A 19,069-nucleotide genomic window follows, 5' to 3' on the forward strand; every position below is an offset into this window, starting at 1 on the left:
TTAGGATTGCTTTCAACGTTTTCACTTTTGCAATTTTCGTTAGCACGTCTCTCAATGAAGCAGCTATGGTGCTGAAATTGGGAACAAATTTGCTGTAAAACCCACGCATTCCTAGGAAGCGCATGATGTCCTTCTTGCGTTTTGGAATGGGGAAATCCACCAGGGCCTGCACTTTTGCTGTCCTTGGCAATACTCGACCTTGGCCCATGATGTAGCCTAAATAAGTGATTTCGGCGAATTCGCTTTTTGCCAAGTTGGCCACAAAGTGAGCATTCTGTAGGCTTTTGACGCGTGCTTGTAAATGATTTAATGGTCTTCCCAGGTCTTACCTTTGGGGAGAGCCGTGGAGAGGAGCGGACCTGCGGGAAGAACACGGAGCAAGGAGCGGATAAATACAGCCCAAGGATCGCAGCCTAGAGCACTTACCTTCCGGGAGAGCAGCAGAGAGGAGCGGACCTGCGGGAAGAACATGGGAGCAAGGAGCGGATAAATACAGCCCGAGGATCGCGGCCTAGAGCACTTACCTTCCGGGAGAGCAGCAGAGAGGAGTCCAGGTGCACCGGAATTTGAAAACATAGAGAACATTGATGTCAGAGGAAAGCTGCAAGGTGATTGGTTGGTGAGTAACTGCTGTTAGGGAATAACTCTAAATAGCTGGGTTAGAACACTACCGTTAGGGTGTGATTGTGTGTAAATAGCTTAATAATACAAAGTGACTCCTGACAATGCACTCTGACGTCATCAGAGTGGGCCAAAATGCGCACACGCACAGCTACATCTTGCCAGGACTAAGTGGCGCATGCGCGGGATGGCATCATCGCGTAGCGCCAATGTCATCGCATATCCGCGCCTGGTTCATCTTCACGCATGCACAATAAAGCGTCATCGGGTATCCAGCCCCCCACTCGGCTGGAGGAAGCGGCTGAATGGGAGACTTTGAGGATGGAGCTCTTCCCCCACCCCCCCTCCCCCACAGGCCTCAACGCTTCCTCCCCTCAGCCACTCACTCTAGACCTCACTGCCTGCCCACCCACCACCCACTCGCCTGGCCAATTGTTCCTCGCTTCGCGCCACTCTCCGGTCATTTGTTCCCTGCACCCCCCAGCTCTAAGCCGCAATTCTTCCCTCCTTTCGGCCACTTGCTCCTACATCGCCCCTTGCAGGCCGCCTTGCTTCTTCGGGCGGTGCGTGGTGACTGGTGAAAGGTGGGAGCGAATGGCCGAGAGGAGGGAAGCGGCGAGGCCTATAACTAGCAGCTGGAGGGGCGCGGAGTGAGCGAGCCACCGGACAGTGGGGTGGCGCGAGCAGGGAACAATCGGGCATAGGAGTGGGGGGGCAGCAGCGAGGTCTGGAGCAAGTGGCTGGGGGAAGCGGTTGGTGGGGAGGAGGGGGAGAGTGCGAGTTGCTGAGGAGAGAGAGCGGCCAGTGGGGTGGCAACAAGTAGCTGCGTTCGGGTGAAATCAGTCCTGGTCAGTCATATAAACGGATCACAGTAACGAACTGGCAGAGCATTTTATACTCTACCCCATTTTCTTTTCCATCAATCAGGGTGCCAATTCACTATCTTACAATGGAAATTCAATCATAAAATTCCTTTTGTATTTAATAGGATTACTGGAATATTAAATGGATCTGAGGATTACAGTTAGTATCCTATAACTACATGGTAGCATATTACTGGGCTTCCACCCAACTTAATGCAAGGTTAGTTTTCTAGAACAATCGAGCTATAAACATTTCCTGTGATAAACTGAGCAGCGCTATCTTTAATTCTGGCAGCTGCCTGAACGTCGCAGACACTGACGTGCCAGTTGAAGAGCCTGCACTTGCGCATGCGCAGATACTGCGCTACCTGGTGGTGACATTGTCAGCAAACACAGCCTTAATAAGAGTAGTTGGTATTTTTCTTTGAGTAAGGTTGATTTAAACTAGATAACTGTATTGGATTTTTAGTAGGATTCATCAGTTCTGACAAGGTTTTATTAATAATTCTAAGCTGCTGTAGTATTGGTAAGGTTTTTGTTTCATCAGTAGCAAAGGGTCAACTAATAAATAAAGGAATGGCAGGGTTGCTTCAACCTCAAGTGTGCACCCCCTATGCTACGTGGGAGCTCCAGGATGCTTCCCGTATCTTGGAGAACCATTTGTGCAGGAAGTGTTGACAATTGAAGCAGCTTGAGCTGCGGGTTTTGGAACTTGAGCGGCAGCTGGCGATACTGCGGTACATTCATGAGGAGGAGAGCTACGTGGATAGCACATTTATATATGCGGTCACCCCACAGCTTAAGAGTGTGCAGGGACAGAGGGAATGGGTGACCAGCAGACAGTCAAAAAGAATTAGGCAGGCAGTGCAGGAGACTCCTGAGTGCATCTCACTCTCCAACAGGTATTCAGTTCTGAATATTGAGGAAAGTGATGCATCACCTGTGGAGTGCAGACACAGCCAAGTCCTGGGCACCACTGGTGGCTCAGCTGCACAGGGGGGTACAGGGAGGACTGGAAGAGCCATAGTGATAGGTGATTCAATAGTCAGGGGATCAGACAGAAGTTTCTGTGGCCGCAGACGTGAATCCAGGATGGTGTGTTGCCTCCCTGGTGCCAGGGTCAAGGATGTCACTGAGCTGCTGCAGAGCATCTTTAAGGAGGAGGGTGAACAGCCAGCAGTCGTGGTCCACATCGCAACCAACGACATAGGTAGAAAGAGGGATGTGGTCTTGCAGTCAGAAATTAGAGAGCTAGATAAGAAATTGGCAAGCACGACCTCAAAAGTAGTAATCTCCGGATTACTCCCAGTGCTACACGCAAGTGAGTATAGAAATAGAAGGATAAGACAGATGAATGCGTGGCTGGAAAGATGGTGCAGGAGGGAGGGCTTCAGATTCCTGGGACATTGGGATCGGCTCTGGTGGAGATGGGACCTGTACAGGCTGGACAGGTTGCACCTAAACAGAACCGGGACTGAGTTCTTTGCGGGATGTTTTGCTAGTCCTGTTGGGGAGGGTTTAAATTGTTTGGCAGGGAGATGAGGACCTGAGGGTAGACTCAATTGGGAAAAAAATCAGAAATTAAAATGGAAGGCAGAAAATTAATGGATGAGTCTCGAAGACAGAGGAAACGAGGGTTAGAAAATTAAAAAAAGAGTTTGGCAGTGCTCAAGGGTATCTATTTCAATGCAAGGTGTATGGCAAATAAAGCAGATGAGCTGAGGGGACAGATAGACACATGGCTGTATGATATCATAGCTATTACAGAAACATGGCTTAAGGAGGGACATTCCTGGTTACAGGGTTTTCAGACACTGAAAAGGGGAAGGGGATAAGAAAGGGGGGTCAGTGGCAATTTTGGTCAAGGAAACTATAACAGCTGTGAACAGGGATGATATGTTAGAAGGCTCATCAAATGAGGCCATATGGATTGAGCTAAGGAACAGAAAAGGGGCAATCACACTTCTGGGAGTGTATTACTGACCCCCAAACAGTCAGAGGAAGACAGAAGAGCAGATATGTAGGCAAATCTCTGAGAAGTGCAATAATAATAGGGCAGTAATAGTAAAGGATTTTAATTACCCCAATAAGGTAATTAAACAGGGGCGGCACAGTGGTTAGCACTGCAGCCTCACAGCTCCAGCGACCCCGGTTCGGTTCTGGGTACTGCCTGTGCGGAGTTTGCAAGTTCTCCCTGTGACTGGGTGGGTTTCCTCTGGGTGCTCCGGTTTCCTCCCACAGCCAAAGACTTGCAGGTGATAGGTAAATTGGCCATTGTAAATTGCCCCTAGTGTAGGTAAGTGGTGGGGACGTGTTAGGGAGTATGGGATTAATGTAGGATTAGTATAAATGGGTGGTTGTTGGTCGGCACTGACTCAGTGGGCCGAAGGGCCTGTTTCAGTGCTGTATTTCTCTATGACTCGAATGTTAGCTGGGATAGTATTAGTGTGAAAAGAATTGAGGGAGCAGAATTCTTGAGGTGCATTCAGGAGAACTTTTTTGCCCTGTATGTATCAAGTCCAACAAGAGAGGTGCAGTTTTAAACTTAGTTTTGAGAAATGAAGATGGGTAGGTGGAAGGAGTGGCAGCGGGAGAGCATTTTGCTGGTAGTAATCACAATTCAGTCAGTTTTAACATAATTATGGAAAAGGACAGAGGTAGAGCAGGAGTTAGAGTTCTCAATTGGGGCAATGTCAATTTTACTAAACTGAGGAGTGATTTAGCGAAAGTGGAATGGAAACAGCTACTTGAAGGTAAATCAGTGTCAGAACAGTGGGAGACATTCAAAGGGAAGATTCAAGGGGTTCAGGGTAAACATGTTCCCACAAAGAAAAAGGGTGAGGTGGCCAAATCTAGAGCCCCAAGGATGTCAAGGAGCCTACAGGGTAAGTTAAGGCAAAAAAGGAAAGCTTATGTCCGACACCCAGAACTCAATACTACAGAAGGCCAAAAGGAGTATAGAAAGTGGAAGGGTGAAATCAAAAAGCAAACTAAGAAAGCAAAGCGAGGGCATGAAAGAATATTCGCAAGCAAAATCAAGGTGAACCTAAAGATGTTTTATCAATACATTAAGAGTGAGAGATAACTAAATAAAGAGTAGGGCCCATAAAAGACCAAAAGGTAATCTATGTGTAGAAGCGGAAGATATTGGTATTGTTCTTAATGAATACTTTGCATCTGCCTTCACAAAAGAGGGGGACGAAGCAGATATTGTAGTTGAGGAGGAAGAGTGTGAAGTATTGGATGTTATAAACATAAGGAGACAGGAAGTATTAATGGAATTAGCATCCTTGAAAGCTGATAGGGTCAGATGAAATGTACCCTGAACTGTTAAAAGAAGCAATTCTGGTCGCCACACTACCAGGTCGTGGAGGCTTTGGAGAGGGTACAGAGGAGGTTTACCAGGATGTTGCCTGGTCTGGAGGGCATTAGCTATGAGGAGAGGTTGGATAAACTCGGATTGTTTTCACTGGAACGACGGAGGTGGAGGGGCGACATGATAGAGGTTTACAGAATTATGAGCGGCATGGACAGAGTGGATCGTCAGAAGCTTTTTCTCAGGGTGGAAGAGTCAGTTACTAGGGGACATAGGTTTAATGTGCGAGGGGATGTGCGAGGCAAGTTTTTTTTTACACAGAGGGTGGTGAGTGCCTGGAACGTGCTGCCAGGGGAGGTGGTGGAAGCAGATATGATAGCGACGTTTAAGAGACATCTTGACAAATATATGAATAGGAAGGGAATAGAGGGATATGGGCCCCGGAAGTGCAGAAGGTGTTAGTTTCGGCAGGCATCAAGATCGGCGCAGGCTTGGAGGGCCGAATGGCCTGTTCCTGGGCTGTACTGTTCTTTGTTCTAAGAGATGAAATAGCAAGAGGGTCTGACCATCATTTTACAGTCTTCACTGGATACAGGTGTGGTGCTGGAGGACTGGAGATTACTAATGTCATAACTCTATTTAAAAAGGGAGCAAAGGATAGGCTGAATAATTACAGGCCAGTCAGTCTAACATCAGCAGTGGGCAAATTATTGGAATCAATTCTGAGAGACAGGATAAACTGTCTCTTAGAAAGGCACAGGTTAATCAAGGATAGTCAGCATGAATTTGTTAAGGGACGATCTTGTTTGACCAACTTGATAAAAAATTTTTGAAGTAACAAGGAAGATAGATGAGGGTAGTACAGTTGATGTGGTCTACATGGATGTTAGCAAGGCTTTTGACAGGGTCCCACATGGCAGGCTGGGTAAAGAAATAAAATCCCATGGGATCCAGGGAAATGCAGCAAGGTGGATACAAAATTGGTTCAGCGGCAGGAAACAAAGGGTAATTGTTGACGGCTGTTTTAGCGACTGGAGGGCTGTTTCCAGTGGTGTTCCGCAGGGCTCAGTACTGGGTCCCCTGCTTTTTGTGGTGTATATTAACGATCTGGATGTAAACGTAGGGGGCATGATTAAGAAGTTTGCGGTGACACAAAGATTGGTCATGTGGTAGATAGCGAGGAGGATAACTGTAGGCTGCAGTAAGATATTGATGGTCTGGTCAGATGAGCAGAAAAGTGGCAAATGAAATTCAACTTGAAGAAGTGTGAGGTGATGCATTTTGGGAGGTCAAACAATGCAAAGGAATACACGATTAATGGGAAAATACTGAGAAGTGTAGAGGAAGTAAGGGGCTTTGGAGTGAATGTCAAAAGAAGGTAGCAGGACAGGTTAAGGTGGTTAAGAAGGCATATGGAATCCTTTCCTTTATTAGCCGAGGTAAAGAATACAAGAGCAGGGTGGTTATGCTGGAACTGTGTAACTCATTGGTTAGGCCACACTTGAGTACTGGTCACCTCATTACAGAAAGAATGTAATTGCACTAGAGAGGGTACAGAGGAGGTTTACGAGGATGTTGCCAGAACTGGAAAAATGCAGCTATGAGGAAAGATTGGATAGGCTGTAGTTATTCTCCTTGGAACAGAGAAGGCTGAGGGGAGATCTGATTGAAATGTACAAAATGTTGAAGGGCCTGGATAGAGTGGAGGTGAAGGATCGATTCACCTTAGCAGAGAGATCAGTGATGAGGGGGCATAGATTTAAAATGATTGGTAGAAAAATTAGAGGGGAGATGAGGAAAAACATTTTCATCCAAAGGGTGGTGGGGGTCTGGAACTCACTGCCTGAAAGGGTAGTTGAGGCAAAAACCCTCAACTCATTCAAAAGGAGTCTGGATATGCATCTCAAGTGCCATAATCTGCAGGGATACGGACCAAATGTTGGAAGGTGGGATTAGAATAGATGGATCATTTTTTGGCCAGAAGACACGATGGGCCGTGGCCTCTTCCTGTGCCTTAAACTTTTTATGGTTCTAGGTGTTGCTGAAAACTAGGTAAACAACAGTTATTTAGGCCAGCTATCACTTGATTCATTAACCTTTGGAATGTGGCTGGGGCAATTTTCAGACTGAAAGGCATTACTTTGCACTGGAAGCAGCCATCAGGGGTGACAAAGGTGGAGATTTCCTTTGCCTGCTGGGTCATTGGTACTTGCCAGTATCCTTTCAATAAGTCTATTTTGCTGATGTCGGTGGAATTTCCTACCTGGTCTATGCAGTCTTTGATCCGGGCGGAATGGGTATGAATCTGTTTTTGTAGCTGCATTGACTTTGCCATAATCAATGCAGAGCCTGGTTGAACCATCAGGTTTGGGAATTAATACTATAGGAGAGCTCCAGCTCTCTGGGTTCAATTAAATCATTTTCCAGCATGTACTGGATTCCCTGGCAGACCTGAGCGAGCTTATTTGGGGTCAGTCTCGAGGGGTTCTGTTTTATTGGTGGGGGTCTCTCCTACCTCCACATGGTGCACTGTTAAAGGTGTGCAATCTGGTTTGTCCCTGCAGGCTTCCTTGAACTCCTTTAATATTATTAGGTCCTCTCTCAGTTGTTCAGAGAAAGTCCAATTGTGTCTAATCTCTTTAAAATTTTAGTGTTTTCCAATTTAGCGGTAGGGGGTTCAGTTTTAGAGTTTTAAGGGTACTTGCCCTCGTCCAGCTCGCCCCCTATATGTTCTCTTCCTCTATCACTTTTACTGCCTGGCACACACTTAATGATCTGTCTAGTTCCCGGTTGAAGTATGTTTTCAGCATATTAATATTATACAGTCTTTCTTTTTTCTTTCTGTCAGGGGTGTTAGTCAGTTTACTTCATTCACCTTTTTCCTTACACTCTATGGGCCAATAAACCTGGCCTTTAAAGGTTCACCCTGCAGGGGTAGCAGCACCAGAACTTGGTCCCCTGGTTTAAACTCATGGATTACATCTTGCTTGTTTGTCTGCCATTTCTAAGATGGTCACAAAGTTTAGTATCAAGGTTTCCTCTCTTTAATCTAGCAACTTTTCCTTGATCAATTTTAGGTGGCCTCTCACCTCATGTCCAAAAATGAATTCGAAGGGAGTGAAGCCTGTGGATTCACTGGGGAAATCCTTGGTAGCAAATAGCAAGAAAATTACTCCTTTGTCCCAGTCATAGGGGTATTGACTGCAATATGCTCGGAGCATAGTTTTTAGGGTCTGATGGTACCATGAATGGGGGTGATACATTGAGGATTTCAGCTGGTCAATGCAAAAGCTTTGTATGACCTCCTGGAACGTCAAATTGGTTCCTTGATCAGACTGCATTTCTTTGCTGAATCCATATTTGGTGAAGAACTGGGTTAATCCCTCAACTACAGCTTTGGTAGTAATTTTCCTCAAGGGTATGGCTTCTGGAAATCTGGTAGCCATATCCACAATAGTTAATGGGTACTGATGACCTGTCTTGGTTTTGGACAGGGGTCCCACACAATCAATCAATTAGAACCTTTCAGTAAAGCAGGAATAGGGATCAGTGAAGCAGGTTTAATGGTATATTGGGTTATCCAATAATCTGGCAGGTCTGCACAATTTAACCACGTCCTTGTGGAGTTGTAGCCAGTAAAAGTCAGCTAATTCGGGCTTGGGTCTTTCGGATACCCACATGCTCAGGCATAGGGATTTCATGAGCAATTCACAGAACCTCTCTGCGGTCTTTGGGGGGGGGGGGGGCACAATTTGGTGAACAACTGACACTCCTCTGCAGATTGCTGTGGGGGTCACCATTTCCTTAAAATTTCATTTTTTAAATAACACTCAGGCAGCTTCTCTGCATCTGCCTCAGAATAAGCTGTCCGCGCTATTTTAAAAAAATATATCAGGGTCTGCTTTTTGGGCTTCAATTATGAAGGGTCTGTCACATACTTCTCCTAAATCTACAAAAAAATTACAGTCAGCCAGACGTCAAAGTTATTGGGCTGATTTTCTAGTTCAGCTCTTTCTGGGGGAGCTTGCTTGGCCATGGCCCTTGTTACTTCACAGGCAGGCAAGATTCCAGGGACTTCCTCCTGTATTTGCTCTGAATCCTTGGCCTCATTTGGCTGGTCTAATATCACTGGGGCTGTGACCACCTTACCTCCAGCCAAATCACTGGCAAGTAGCAGGTCTATGCCAGCAACAGACTAGGGACAACTCCTATAGTACCTGGCCCAGAAACCCGGTCGCACTGCAAGTGGACCTGATACAGGGGGTAGACATGTATCCTCCTTCAATTCCCTCTAGCTTTGCTTTGAGAGCGCTCTCCGGTGGAAAAGTCATTCCTTTACCCAGAAGAAGAAATTGAATGGCCCTGGTGTCTCGAAGCAGAATAGGTTTACTTGCCTCACAAGAGGGGTATGGAGACATCGTTCCTTTTAAAACAAAATCCGGATAGCCTTCAGGAATTTTCTGTACTTCTCCTCTACCTATGGCAGTATTCTTTGTGGAGCTCTGTCCCACGGCTAGGGCCACAGTCGTATCTGACAGAGCACCCTTTTCTTTGTTAACCGTGTGCACCCCTACAAGATTAATGGGCTTCCCCTTTAACTTCCAGCAGTCAGCTTTGATATGCCCTGTTTTGCTGCAATGCAAACACACAGGTCTGTGATACACATTCCTGACTCTGCATTTTTTTTCCTTATTGGTGGAGGGCTTCTTGCACACTTAGCTTTTGTTTCTCTGTCACTAACATGCTATCCTTTATCACTTTCCCCAATTTCTGCCTTTTCTGAACCTCTGGGATTTATCATGAAAGGCTTTTCCCTGAGTTAAGGATTTATGTACAAGATCAAAGTCATCTGCCATGGTGGAGGCTTCTCTCACCCTATGAATTCTTTGTTCTTCTATGCAAGTTATAGTACTACTTGGAATGCTATTTTTAAACTCTTCCAGCAACATCACTTCTCTCAAATTTTCATACGAGGGTTCTAGCTTGAGAGACCGCATCCAGCGATCAAAAGCCATACATTTGATTCTTTCCAATTCAAGGTAAGTCAGTGTGGGTCTTTCCAGGTGTGTTGGAATTTCTGTCTATATTCTTCAGGTAACAGCTCATATGCATTCAGAATTGCAGTTTTAGTTTGTTCATAATCAGAGGAACTTTCTTCTGATAACAGAGAAAAAGCTTCATAAGCACTACCCATAAACTCGCCTTGCAAGAGGAGAGTCCAAAATTCTTGCAGCCATTTTAGCCCATTATCCATTTTCTCAAATGAGATAAAATATGACTCAACCTCCTCTTCATTAACTTTTGGCAGTCTCGAGTGTCTCAGCACAAAGTTTTGCTCTGAATTGGGGATAAAGTTTCAGTGACCAGCAGCATTTTCAATTTGAGTTTGCAGACTCGAACCTTCTTGCCGCTTCCTCTCTTTGCATCGCCCTTTCCTCTTTCTCGTTCTGAAATTGCATTTCCCGATCCTCCTCTTCCTTCTGAAACTCTTTCCACTTTTTCTTTTTGAAGCTGGTACTGTATTTCTTCCCTTTTCATTTCTGGCTGAAGTTATTTTTTCAGACTCGGATTCTCGGCGTCGTTGTTCTAGTTCAGGCATAAGTTCAAAATGGTTGGCTAGACTTTTCACCAGTTCAGGTTTCTTTGCTTTTTGTCGGAAAGTGATTTTCAGCTCTGTAGCTATGTTTAGCTTATCATGGGATACCTCTCCATGCTCTACAAACTCCTTAGCATTAAAAGTTGCCATTATTTTTATTTCTAGCACAGTAAAGAGAAAAAAAAATACACAATTTTAGAGGTTAATTTTCCTTGTGTTTTCAAAATCTCTCATTTGTCTGGCGGTTTAGGACCTGGCTTCGAGCTCCCAATTTGTTACAGCCACATCGTGTGACATAGGTAGTTCCCACTGTTCAACTCCCCACCTGACCGCAGCAAGTATATTTGTATTAAGAGTTTAGCCCCTTTGTGTTTTATTTTTCAAATAAACAGACATTTTCTTGTAGGGTTTTAACAAAAAGTCAATTGTTTATTGATCAATATGCCTTATCCTGAAATTGTCACAACCGCACTCACTCATGCACACATGCACAAGAAACTTTAGAGAAAGGAAAGCGCTAGGTGGGTTATAGCGGGGGGAGAAGGGTAAACCTCTTGAGTTCTGTTGAGACGAGTTATAGAGGGCTGCAGGCCTGTGATGATTGTAGATTTCTCTCTTGACTGATGGTTCTGTTGAAGATGGTGGGTCACTTCTCGCTCTCTCTGTGCTGTATGATGTAGATGTCAGATTTTTTTTCCAGCAGGACATGTGCTTTCTGACCTGCTGGAATGCCAGCAGTTACAAGTAGCTTCACCTTCTGGGTCAATCTCTCTCTCGCTGGCTGTCTTTTTTTAAAAAGTAGAACGGTCACTTCTCACCTCTTGTTAGGGGACATTCTTGTTTCTTTCCCATGGTGATTGCATAATGGCCCAGGACGTAGCTACTTCACATTTCCTTTGTTTTACAATATGACATTCAGTTCCGGAATGTTTCTTTCTGATAGGAGTGAGATGGGTTTCATCATCACCTTTTGGCTTTGGAGGTTTCTCCTTTGTCTTTGTCAGACTATTTGAATATACAAAAGGTTAATGTCCTTCTCTTCGGTGGCCATTTTGGACCATTGTTCACTTATTAAAAATAAATTTGTTTTTGAAAGACAAAGTCCATTTTTTCATAAATCTTCAGAATTACTCTGTGAATGTTGTTTCATCGCACCTCCGATATGCATGACTCAAACCCTACTCCTCCCTTCACTGCATTCCCCAAAACCCAGCATCGTCCTCTGCATTAAATACTTATCCAATTTTTCCTGAAAATATATATTGGTCACTGCCTCAACAAATCCATATGGCAAAAGCCTTTGTGTAAAGAAATTTCCCCAATCTCTTTCTTCATCTTAAAAAATTAAACTTATGATCTCCAATTTCCCTAATCACTATCAAAGTTCTTCATAATGTTTTAACAAATTAAATATCCTCCTAGGCGGCTCCTTTGCTGCAGGTAAAATATTTTTAGATTAGAGATACAGCACTGAAACAGGCCCTTCGGCCCACCGAGTCTGTGCCGAACATCAACCACCCATTTATACTAATCCTACACTAATCCCATATTCCTACCAAACATCCCCACCTGTCCCTATATTTCCCTACCACCTACCTATACTAGTGACAATTTATAATGGCCAATTTACCTATCACCCTGCAAGTCTTTTTGGCTTGTGGGAGGAAACCGGAGCACCCGGAGGAAACCCACGCAGACAGAGGGAGAACTTGCAAACTCCACACAGGCAGTACCCGGAATCGAACCCGGGTTTCTGGAGCTGTGAGGCTGCAGTGCTAACCACTGCGCCACTGTGCCGCCCTTGATTACCCAGGATTACAGGTTTCTCCTCTTAACTAGTTTCCTATTCATGGCAGCATTCCAGAGAAGTTATGCTGTACATTCTTACCAACTTTAATGTCTCAGGAAACCCAAAACTGCCGAAGTATTCTACCTGTTCCCAACCAGTGCACTGCACAAATTTATTATCTCTTTACTCTGCACTCAATGTCCCTACTTATAAAATGCAAAATCTTGTTGACATTTTTATGGCTTTTCCTACATGCACTTGGACTTTCAGGCAATTATGTATTTGAACCACATGTCCCTCTGTTCATTTACAGATTTCAGTGACTTCCCATTGAGTGTGTACTTCCATTCCTTACATTATCTCCTGAAATATTTTATTATCTCATAACAGTGTTAGCTGTGGCTCAGTGACAGCACTGAGTCAGAAGGTTGTGCATTCAAGTTCTACTCCAAAAGACCGGAGCATAAAATCTATGCTGACGCCAGTGCAGTGAGGGTGTTCTGCACTTTCAGAGGTGCTGCCTTTCAACAGCAAGCCCCTTTAATATCTTAAAATGTCCCAAGCTGCTTCATTGAAGGACATAGTCACATAGGATATAATTTATGACTCTGATAAGAGCAATTTCAGCACCATGGCAGGGGTGAAAACCTGATTGAAGGGATTCAAACATGGAATTCTGGAAAGATGGACACAGATTTGGGAGGCGAGAGCACATTCAAGAACTTTGGAAAGGAAAGGGAGGTTGGAGATGTGGCTGGAGTTTGCAATGATGGATGAGTCAAATTTTTTTGAGAGGGACGATGACGGAAAATTTAAGGAGGGGTACAGTACCCAAGGACAGAGAACTGTTAACAGTATGAGCTAATATGGGAGCCATGGAAAGTTGTATGGTCAGCAGTTTAGTGGAAATAGGGTCAAGGGAGCAGGAAGTGGGGCATTTCAGATGAGACATCTGCACTCACGGGTGAAATGTAAAAGATTCCACAATACTATTCAAAAATGAGGTTGAGTTCTGGCCAATACTTATCCCTCAACCCACATCACTGAAACAGATTAGCTGGGCACTATCACATCACTGTTTGTGGAACCTTGCTGTGCGCATATTGGCTGCCACTTTTCCTGCATTACAACTGCGACTACACTTCAGAAGTACTTCATTTGCTGTAAAGCACTTTAGTGCATCCAGAAGTCAAGAAAGGTACGATATAAATATAAATTCTTTCATTCACAAATTATATCTGCCCACTCCATTAACCCTCATCTTACAGCCTTCTTCTCTGCCAAATTTCCAATTTTTGTGTCATCAGCAAATTTTTAATGAAGTTACCTTTTACCTGAGTAAAATCAAAAAATTTCTAATAGTTTTTTGTCTGAAGAAATTTACTGCAGCTCATCTCACTGAAATTTAAACTCTTGCCCCCCTTCATTTCTTTTTAAAGAGATAATCAATTGTGTTTTCCTTCCCTGCAGTGGTAAATCCACTTCAATCTTAAAGTTGTTTTCTTTAAACACAGTGACCCCTGACAACACAGAGTATGCGCAGAGCGATCCCGGACGTCATCAGTGCATGCGAACATTTGCCAGCTTGCCTGTATGAATGTGAGCGCGTACATGCGCATTGACATCACCATGCAATGACGTCCTCACCCCTCAATAGCCGCAATCGCCTCCTCCATTCCCCCTAACAGTACTTCGCTCCCTCCCGCCATTCCCACTTCAATTGCCGCTTTCAAATTCCTGCTCCAACTACTTGCCGCTCCATCCCACCTCGTTACTTCCGCCCCCTCGCCGATGCCTTCCCGCAGCTACTTCCACCCCCCCCCCCACCTCACCGCTTCCCCCCTCTGCCAGTTGTTCCCAGCTTCGCTGCTTCCCCACCTCAGCCGATTGCTCCCCACCGCGCCACCCAAAGAAGCGGTGAGTGGGGTGGAGGGACAAGCCACTGAAGTAGCAAGGCGGGTGCGAGCAGCCGAGGGGTGATAGGGCGACGTGGGAGCGAGTGGCTGAGAGGCAGGAAGCGTTGAGGCCTGGAGCTAGTGGCCAAAGCAAGGTGGGAACAAGCGGCCGGGGTGATGTGGGGATGTGGGCTGGGGGGGCGGGGGGGGGTTGGAGCAGCGAGGGCGGGAGCAAGTGGCTGAGGGAAGGCAGTGGCGAAGTGGGCAGCGAGCGGCAAGCAGACAGGCGCAGGAGGGAGCGGCGAAGAGAAGCATGATAGCAGGAGGGAGCTGTGTACTGTTGGAGGTGCGATGGAGGTGGCATTCACAGCCATTGAGGGGGTATTAGTTTGATTTTTTTTGTTGTGACAAATTGAGCAGTGCCATTTTTATTACTGGCAGCTGCCAGTACTGCACCACCTAGTGGTTGCATTGTCAGCAAATGCAGCCCTTTTTCTCAAATAAAAGGTCTAATTTTTGCTGAATGGCAATGAATTAGTTTTCACTAATCTGGAGTCAGGAAGAAAGGCAAATTTGTTTGAAAAAAAACAAAGTAAATCTTCAGTTGTAAATCAAGTTGCACATGTAAGAGTTGCTTTAAAATTCAAATACACTAACCTTGGGTCACAAAGAAAGTCCAGGTTTTCACCATCTGCTCTCCAGACAAGCCACTCTCTAAAAGATGGGTGGCAAAACATTCGTGTTTTGTCCCTTCGTTTGATCAGAAAACATGAAAGATTCTCCATTCTCTGCTGGAAGTCCTCCCATTCCAATTCACCCTTCACACAGCCAGCATTTATTGCTTGGAAAATCTGCTCATCGGTCAGTGGATGAAGGGATGCCAAAGCTACATTCAACACAGGAAGGGCCTTTTCAAAGGAAGTATGTGTTAAAAATTTCATGTTGCATTGTAGCAGATACAATTCAGACAGGGACACAGGAACTACCTTGTAACTTGCACTCTTAATAACCAAATGACCCTTTTCAAACAAATCCAGGGTCAGCTTCAAATATAGGTAAGATCCTTGGCTGCGCCTAATAAGATGATTGCTGACTTTGTTCACTGTAATAGTGTCAGTTTTTCCACTCAAAGAGATATTACTGAGTATGTCATGACTACTGTTAATTCTGTGATGGATGTATGTATTCAGATCCTTGTTAATATTTTCGTCCTCTGGAAAATCATCTAGAGAAATTGTGATGAATGGAAGTAGGCTTGTGATCTCCTAAGGAAACAAAGGTTTTTTTTAGTATTGAGGAAAATGGAAATAAGAACAACAGATGTAAATATTGCAAATCTAAGCTCAAACCCTTTTAGTATTGCAGAAACATTTCCACATACGGTTTCATTTTGTTTTGTACAATGTCCTATAATTTGGCAACTTATTCTACTTCAGTATTTTTTAAAACAGCTAATATTAGCTTTGGAGTTTAAATTAGTGAAGTTTAATGCACTTGTAGGAGATGGGTTTTCTTGATGCTTTAAATGTCAAAAGATACCATATAGTAATTTCACCTTACAGGATCTTTATAAAATAGTTTCTGGCCTGTGGAGTGACTGGTTAGATAGTTTTGCCCACACCACCACCCCCTCCCCCACTGACACAGCTTTACTTTGAGAATTTAATACCTTGAACTACATTACCATGCCTTTTCTGTTATATTAATTGTTTAAATGTTAAATAACACATGATTGAAGGATTTTTTTTCTAAATGAATGAACTTGCATTCACATAGTATCTAATTTCTCAAACCTCTTCATAGCCAATTAAGTACTTTTGAAGTGTTCCCATTGTTAAGGTGGCAAAATGTGGCACTCAATGTGCACACAGCCTGAACCCATAAAAGCAATGAGATAAACAGCCAGTTTTTATTTTTAATGGTGTTGGTTGAGGAATAAGCATTAACCAGGATATCAGGAGAACTTCCCTGCTTTTTTTCCTCCAATAGAATATTTTGCACCCACCTGAACAGATGAGACATATGGAGCCCCAGTTCAACACCTTATACTAAAGATGTAGTGCCAACAATACAGCATTTCCTCAATAACGCATTGATGTGCTCAAATTCCTGGAGTGCTGGCCTTTGAACCCTCAAACTAATCACTCAAAGATTGCTATCACTGGTCCAAGCTGACATTTAAAATTATAAATTTATTCAACTGTTTGAATTAATATGACTGTGTCCATTTTTTTATGTTCAGTATTGTCAATGTGCAACAATCCATATTTGCACTGACAAAGAACAGAACAAACACTAGAACAGTACTTTAAAGAGGCAGACTAGTAAGCATAATGTTTTGAAAACTCTTTCTGGAATCACACTGGTTGCTGGTACAGGCTGTCCTAGTCTGCCCTGACAGAGCATTAGTCACCTGCTCAACGCAAGTGTGAACTGCAAACTAACATTACAAAATTAGTCAGTGTCGACCTAGAAAGAATAAGTCCCATGAAAGTATTTTAGTTTCTCAGCTAAAGCAGTTCTAACAGATGAGATAGGCTGCAGGCCATCTCTTCTAGGGCTTTCCAGCTGAATTTTAGCCTTCTCATACAAATCTCCTGACTGTTTTAAAAGGAACCAGGATTTATATGTTCTGATAAGGGTCTGACAACAAAGGGAGGAGCTAAATTGTCTTTGATGCTGGCAGATTTGGTGGGCTTTCCTTTTCTCTGAACCTCTTCCTCCTCCAGGCGTATCAGTAAACAATCAGATTTCTAAGAGAAAGTTCATGTTGCCGTTTCTGCAGGTTTCTCCAGAAGTCCCTTGCCTGTGACAGCCATTCCTAATTGACAGCAATAAGAATAAATCTCCAATGCTCCAAACCCAATCTGTAATATGAGATATCTTCGATTATTTAACCTCAATTGTAGCTGCAGTGCTGGTCCTTTAAGACAGCACTTCCACCTTTATTTTTATTTATTTAATGAGGGGCTGAAAAGCCTACTCCTGCTCTTATTTCCTATGTTCAGCTAAAGTAAACCTGCTTTATAAAGGTATACATTGCAACAGTGTATACTGTTGAAAGGCAGAAATATCTGGATTCTGGACACAAGTTGTCATAATCCTGTTAATTTTCTTTTGTTGCCAGTATGGGGAAGGAGGTGCTTCCTTTGCACACCCCACTTCAAATAGAGCTTGAGCTGCATTTTCAATGGGATAGAAATCCAGCAGATCAAAGTTCCACTCGAAGTTATCACTCTGCCCTCCCACCTGCACCCCTTTCCAACTACAATTGTCCTGCTGGCTTTAAAAGGAAGGAATCTGGGAGTCTTTTTTTACTGGTGGGAGGTACTGCACTGTGATGCTCTACTATTTGTTGTGAAATTATTGTAGGCTGATAAATTAAAAATTTGAATTAACTATATTATTAATTTAAAATTAAAAAATAAAATCCCATAGGATCCAGGGAAATGCAGCAAGGTGGATACAAAATTGGTTCAGTGGCAGGAAACAAAGGATAATTGTTGACGGCTGTTTTAGGGACTGGAGGGCTGTTTCCAGTGGCGTTCCGCAGGACTCAGTAATGGGTCCCCTGCTTTTTGTGGTGTATATTAACTTTTGGACGTAAATGTAGGGGGCATGATCAAGAGGTTTGCGGACAACACAAAGATTGGTCGTGTGGTAGATAGTGAGGAGGATAGTTGTAGGCTGCAGGAAGATATTGATGGTCTGGTCAGATGAGCAGAAAAGTGGCAAATGGAATTCAACTTGGAGAAGTGTGAGGCGATGCATTTGGGGAGGTCAAACAAGGCAAAGGAATGGGAAATTACTGAGAAGTGTAGAGGAAGTAAGGGACCTTGGAGTGAATGTCCACAGATCCCTTAAGGTAGCAGGACAGGTCGGTGGTTAAGAAGGCATATGGAATCCTTTCTTTTATTAGCCGAGCTACAGAGTACAACAGCAGGAAGGTTATGCTGCAACTGTATAATTCATTAGTCAGGCCACAACTTGAGTACTATGTGCATTCCTGGTCACCTCAATACAGAAAGGATGTAATTGCACTAGAGAGGGTACAGAGGAGATTTACGAGGGTGTTGCCAGGACTGGAAAAATGCAGCAAAGAGGAAAGATTGGATAGGCTGGAGTTGTTTCCTTGCTGAGGGGAGATCTAATTGAAACGTACAAAATTTTGAAGGGCCTGGATAGAGTGGAGGTGGTCTATTCACCTTAGCAGAGAGGTCAGTGATGAGGGGGCATAGATTTAAAGTGATTGGTAGAAAAATTAGAGGGGAGATGAGGAAAAACTTTTTCATCCAGAGGGTGGTGATGGTCTGGAACTCACTGACTGAAAGGGTAGTTGAGGCAGTGATTCTCAAATCATTCAAAAGGAGTCTGGATATGCACCTCAAGTGCCGTAAGTTGCAGGGCTACGGACCAAATGCTGGAAGGTGGGATTAGAATAGGTGAATCGTTTTTCGGCTGGCACCGACACGATGGGCCAAGTGGCCTCTTTCTATGCCTTAAACTTTCTATGATTCTATTCTATGATCTCCCCAAATGATATCTGTAATCTAACAACACCGGAATGTCAGAAGCATGCCCGCCCATCTCCCTGGTGCTATACAAGAACATTCTCTGCCCTCGCCTTATCTTGCTCATAAGTCTACCCACTGAAGTGTCCATTTTGCCCCGAAAGGTCAGAGAGGATGGATATGAGTGAAAAGAGTGGTTCAAGATGCATCTTTAAAGAAAAATAAAGACTCCGCTTAAATAATTTCTTCTTCTACAGTGTGCATCCTTCACATACTGCTGGAGAAAGATTGAGTATTGAGCAAGAGGGGATAGCTTTTTGTCATATACAGAATGAAAATCCTGATATACCAAGCAAAAGAACTGCCCCTGCAAGTCTAAGCAATAATGCTTTGTGAATCTGTGAAGACTGGTCTACGTAGATGTCCTGCAAATGCCACCTTTCATACTTTGAGTAAATCAAATAGGTGAGCTTTACTT

The 19,069-nt window shown here is 44.0% G+C and overlaps 1 protein-coding gene across 5 annotated transcripts in view; it reads right to left on the reverse strand.

Annotated features, from left to right (window-relative positions):
* The window catches only part of tanc1a (tetratricopeptide repeat, ankyrin repeat and coiled-coil containing 1a), a 291,461-nt gene that overhangs the window by 72,775 nt on the left and 199,617 nt on the right, over positions 1-19,069 (reverse strand). For all 5 annotated transcript variants that reach the window (XM_068035280.1, XM_068035279.1, XM_068035278.1 and 2 more), the window contains one exon: positions 14,738-15,345. In XM_068035280.1, coding sequence (XP_067891381.1) covers positions 14,738-15,345 — 608 coding nt within the window. The remainder of the gene's footprint in view (positions 1-14,737; positions 15,346-19,069) is intronic.

This window comes from Heterodontus francisci, chromosome 7, assembly GCF_036365525.1.
Source record: "Heterodontus francisci isolate sHetFra1 chromosome 7, sHetFra1.hap1, whole genome shotgun sequence".
Lineage (NCBI taxonomy): Eukaryota > Metazoa > Chordata > Chondrichthyes > Heterodontiformes > Heterodontidae > Heterodontus > Heterodontus francisci.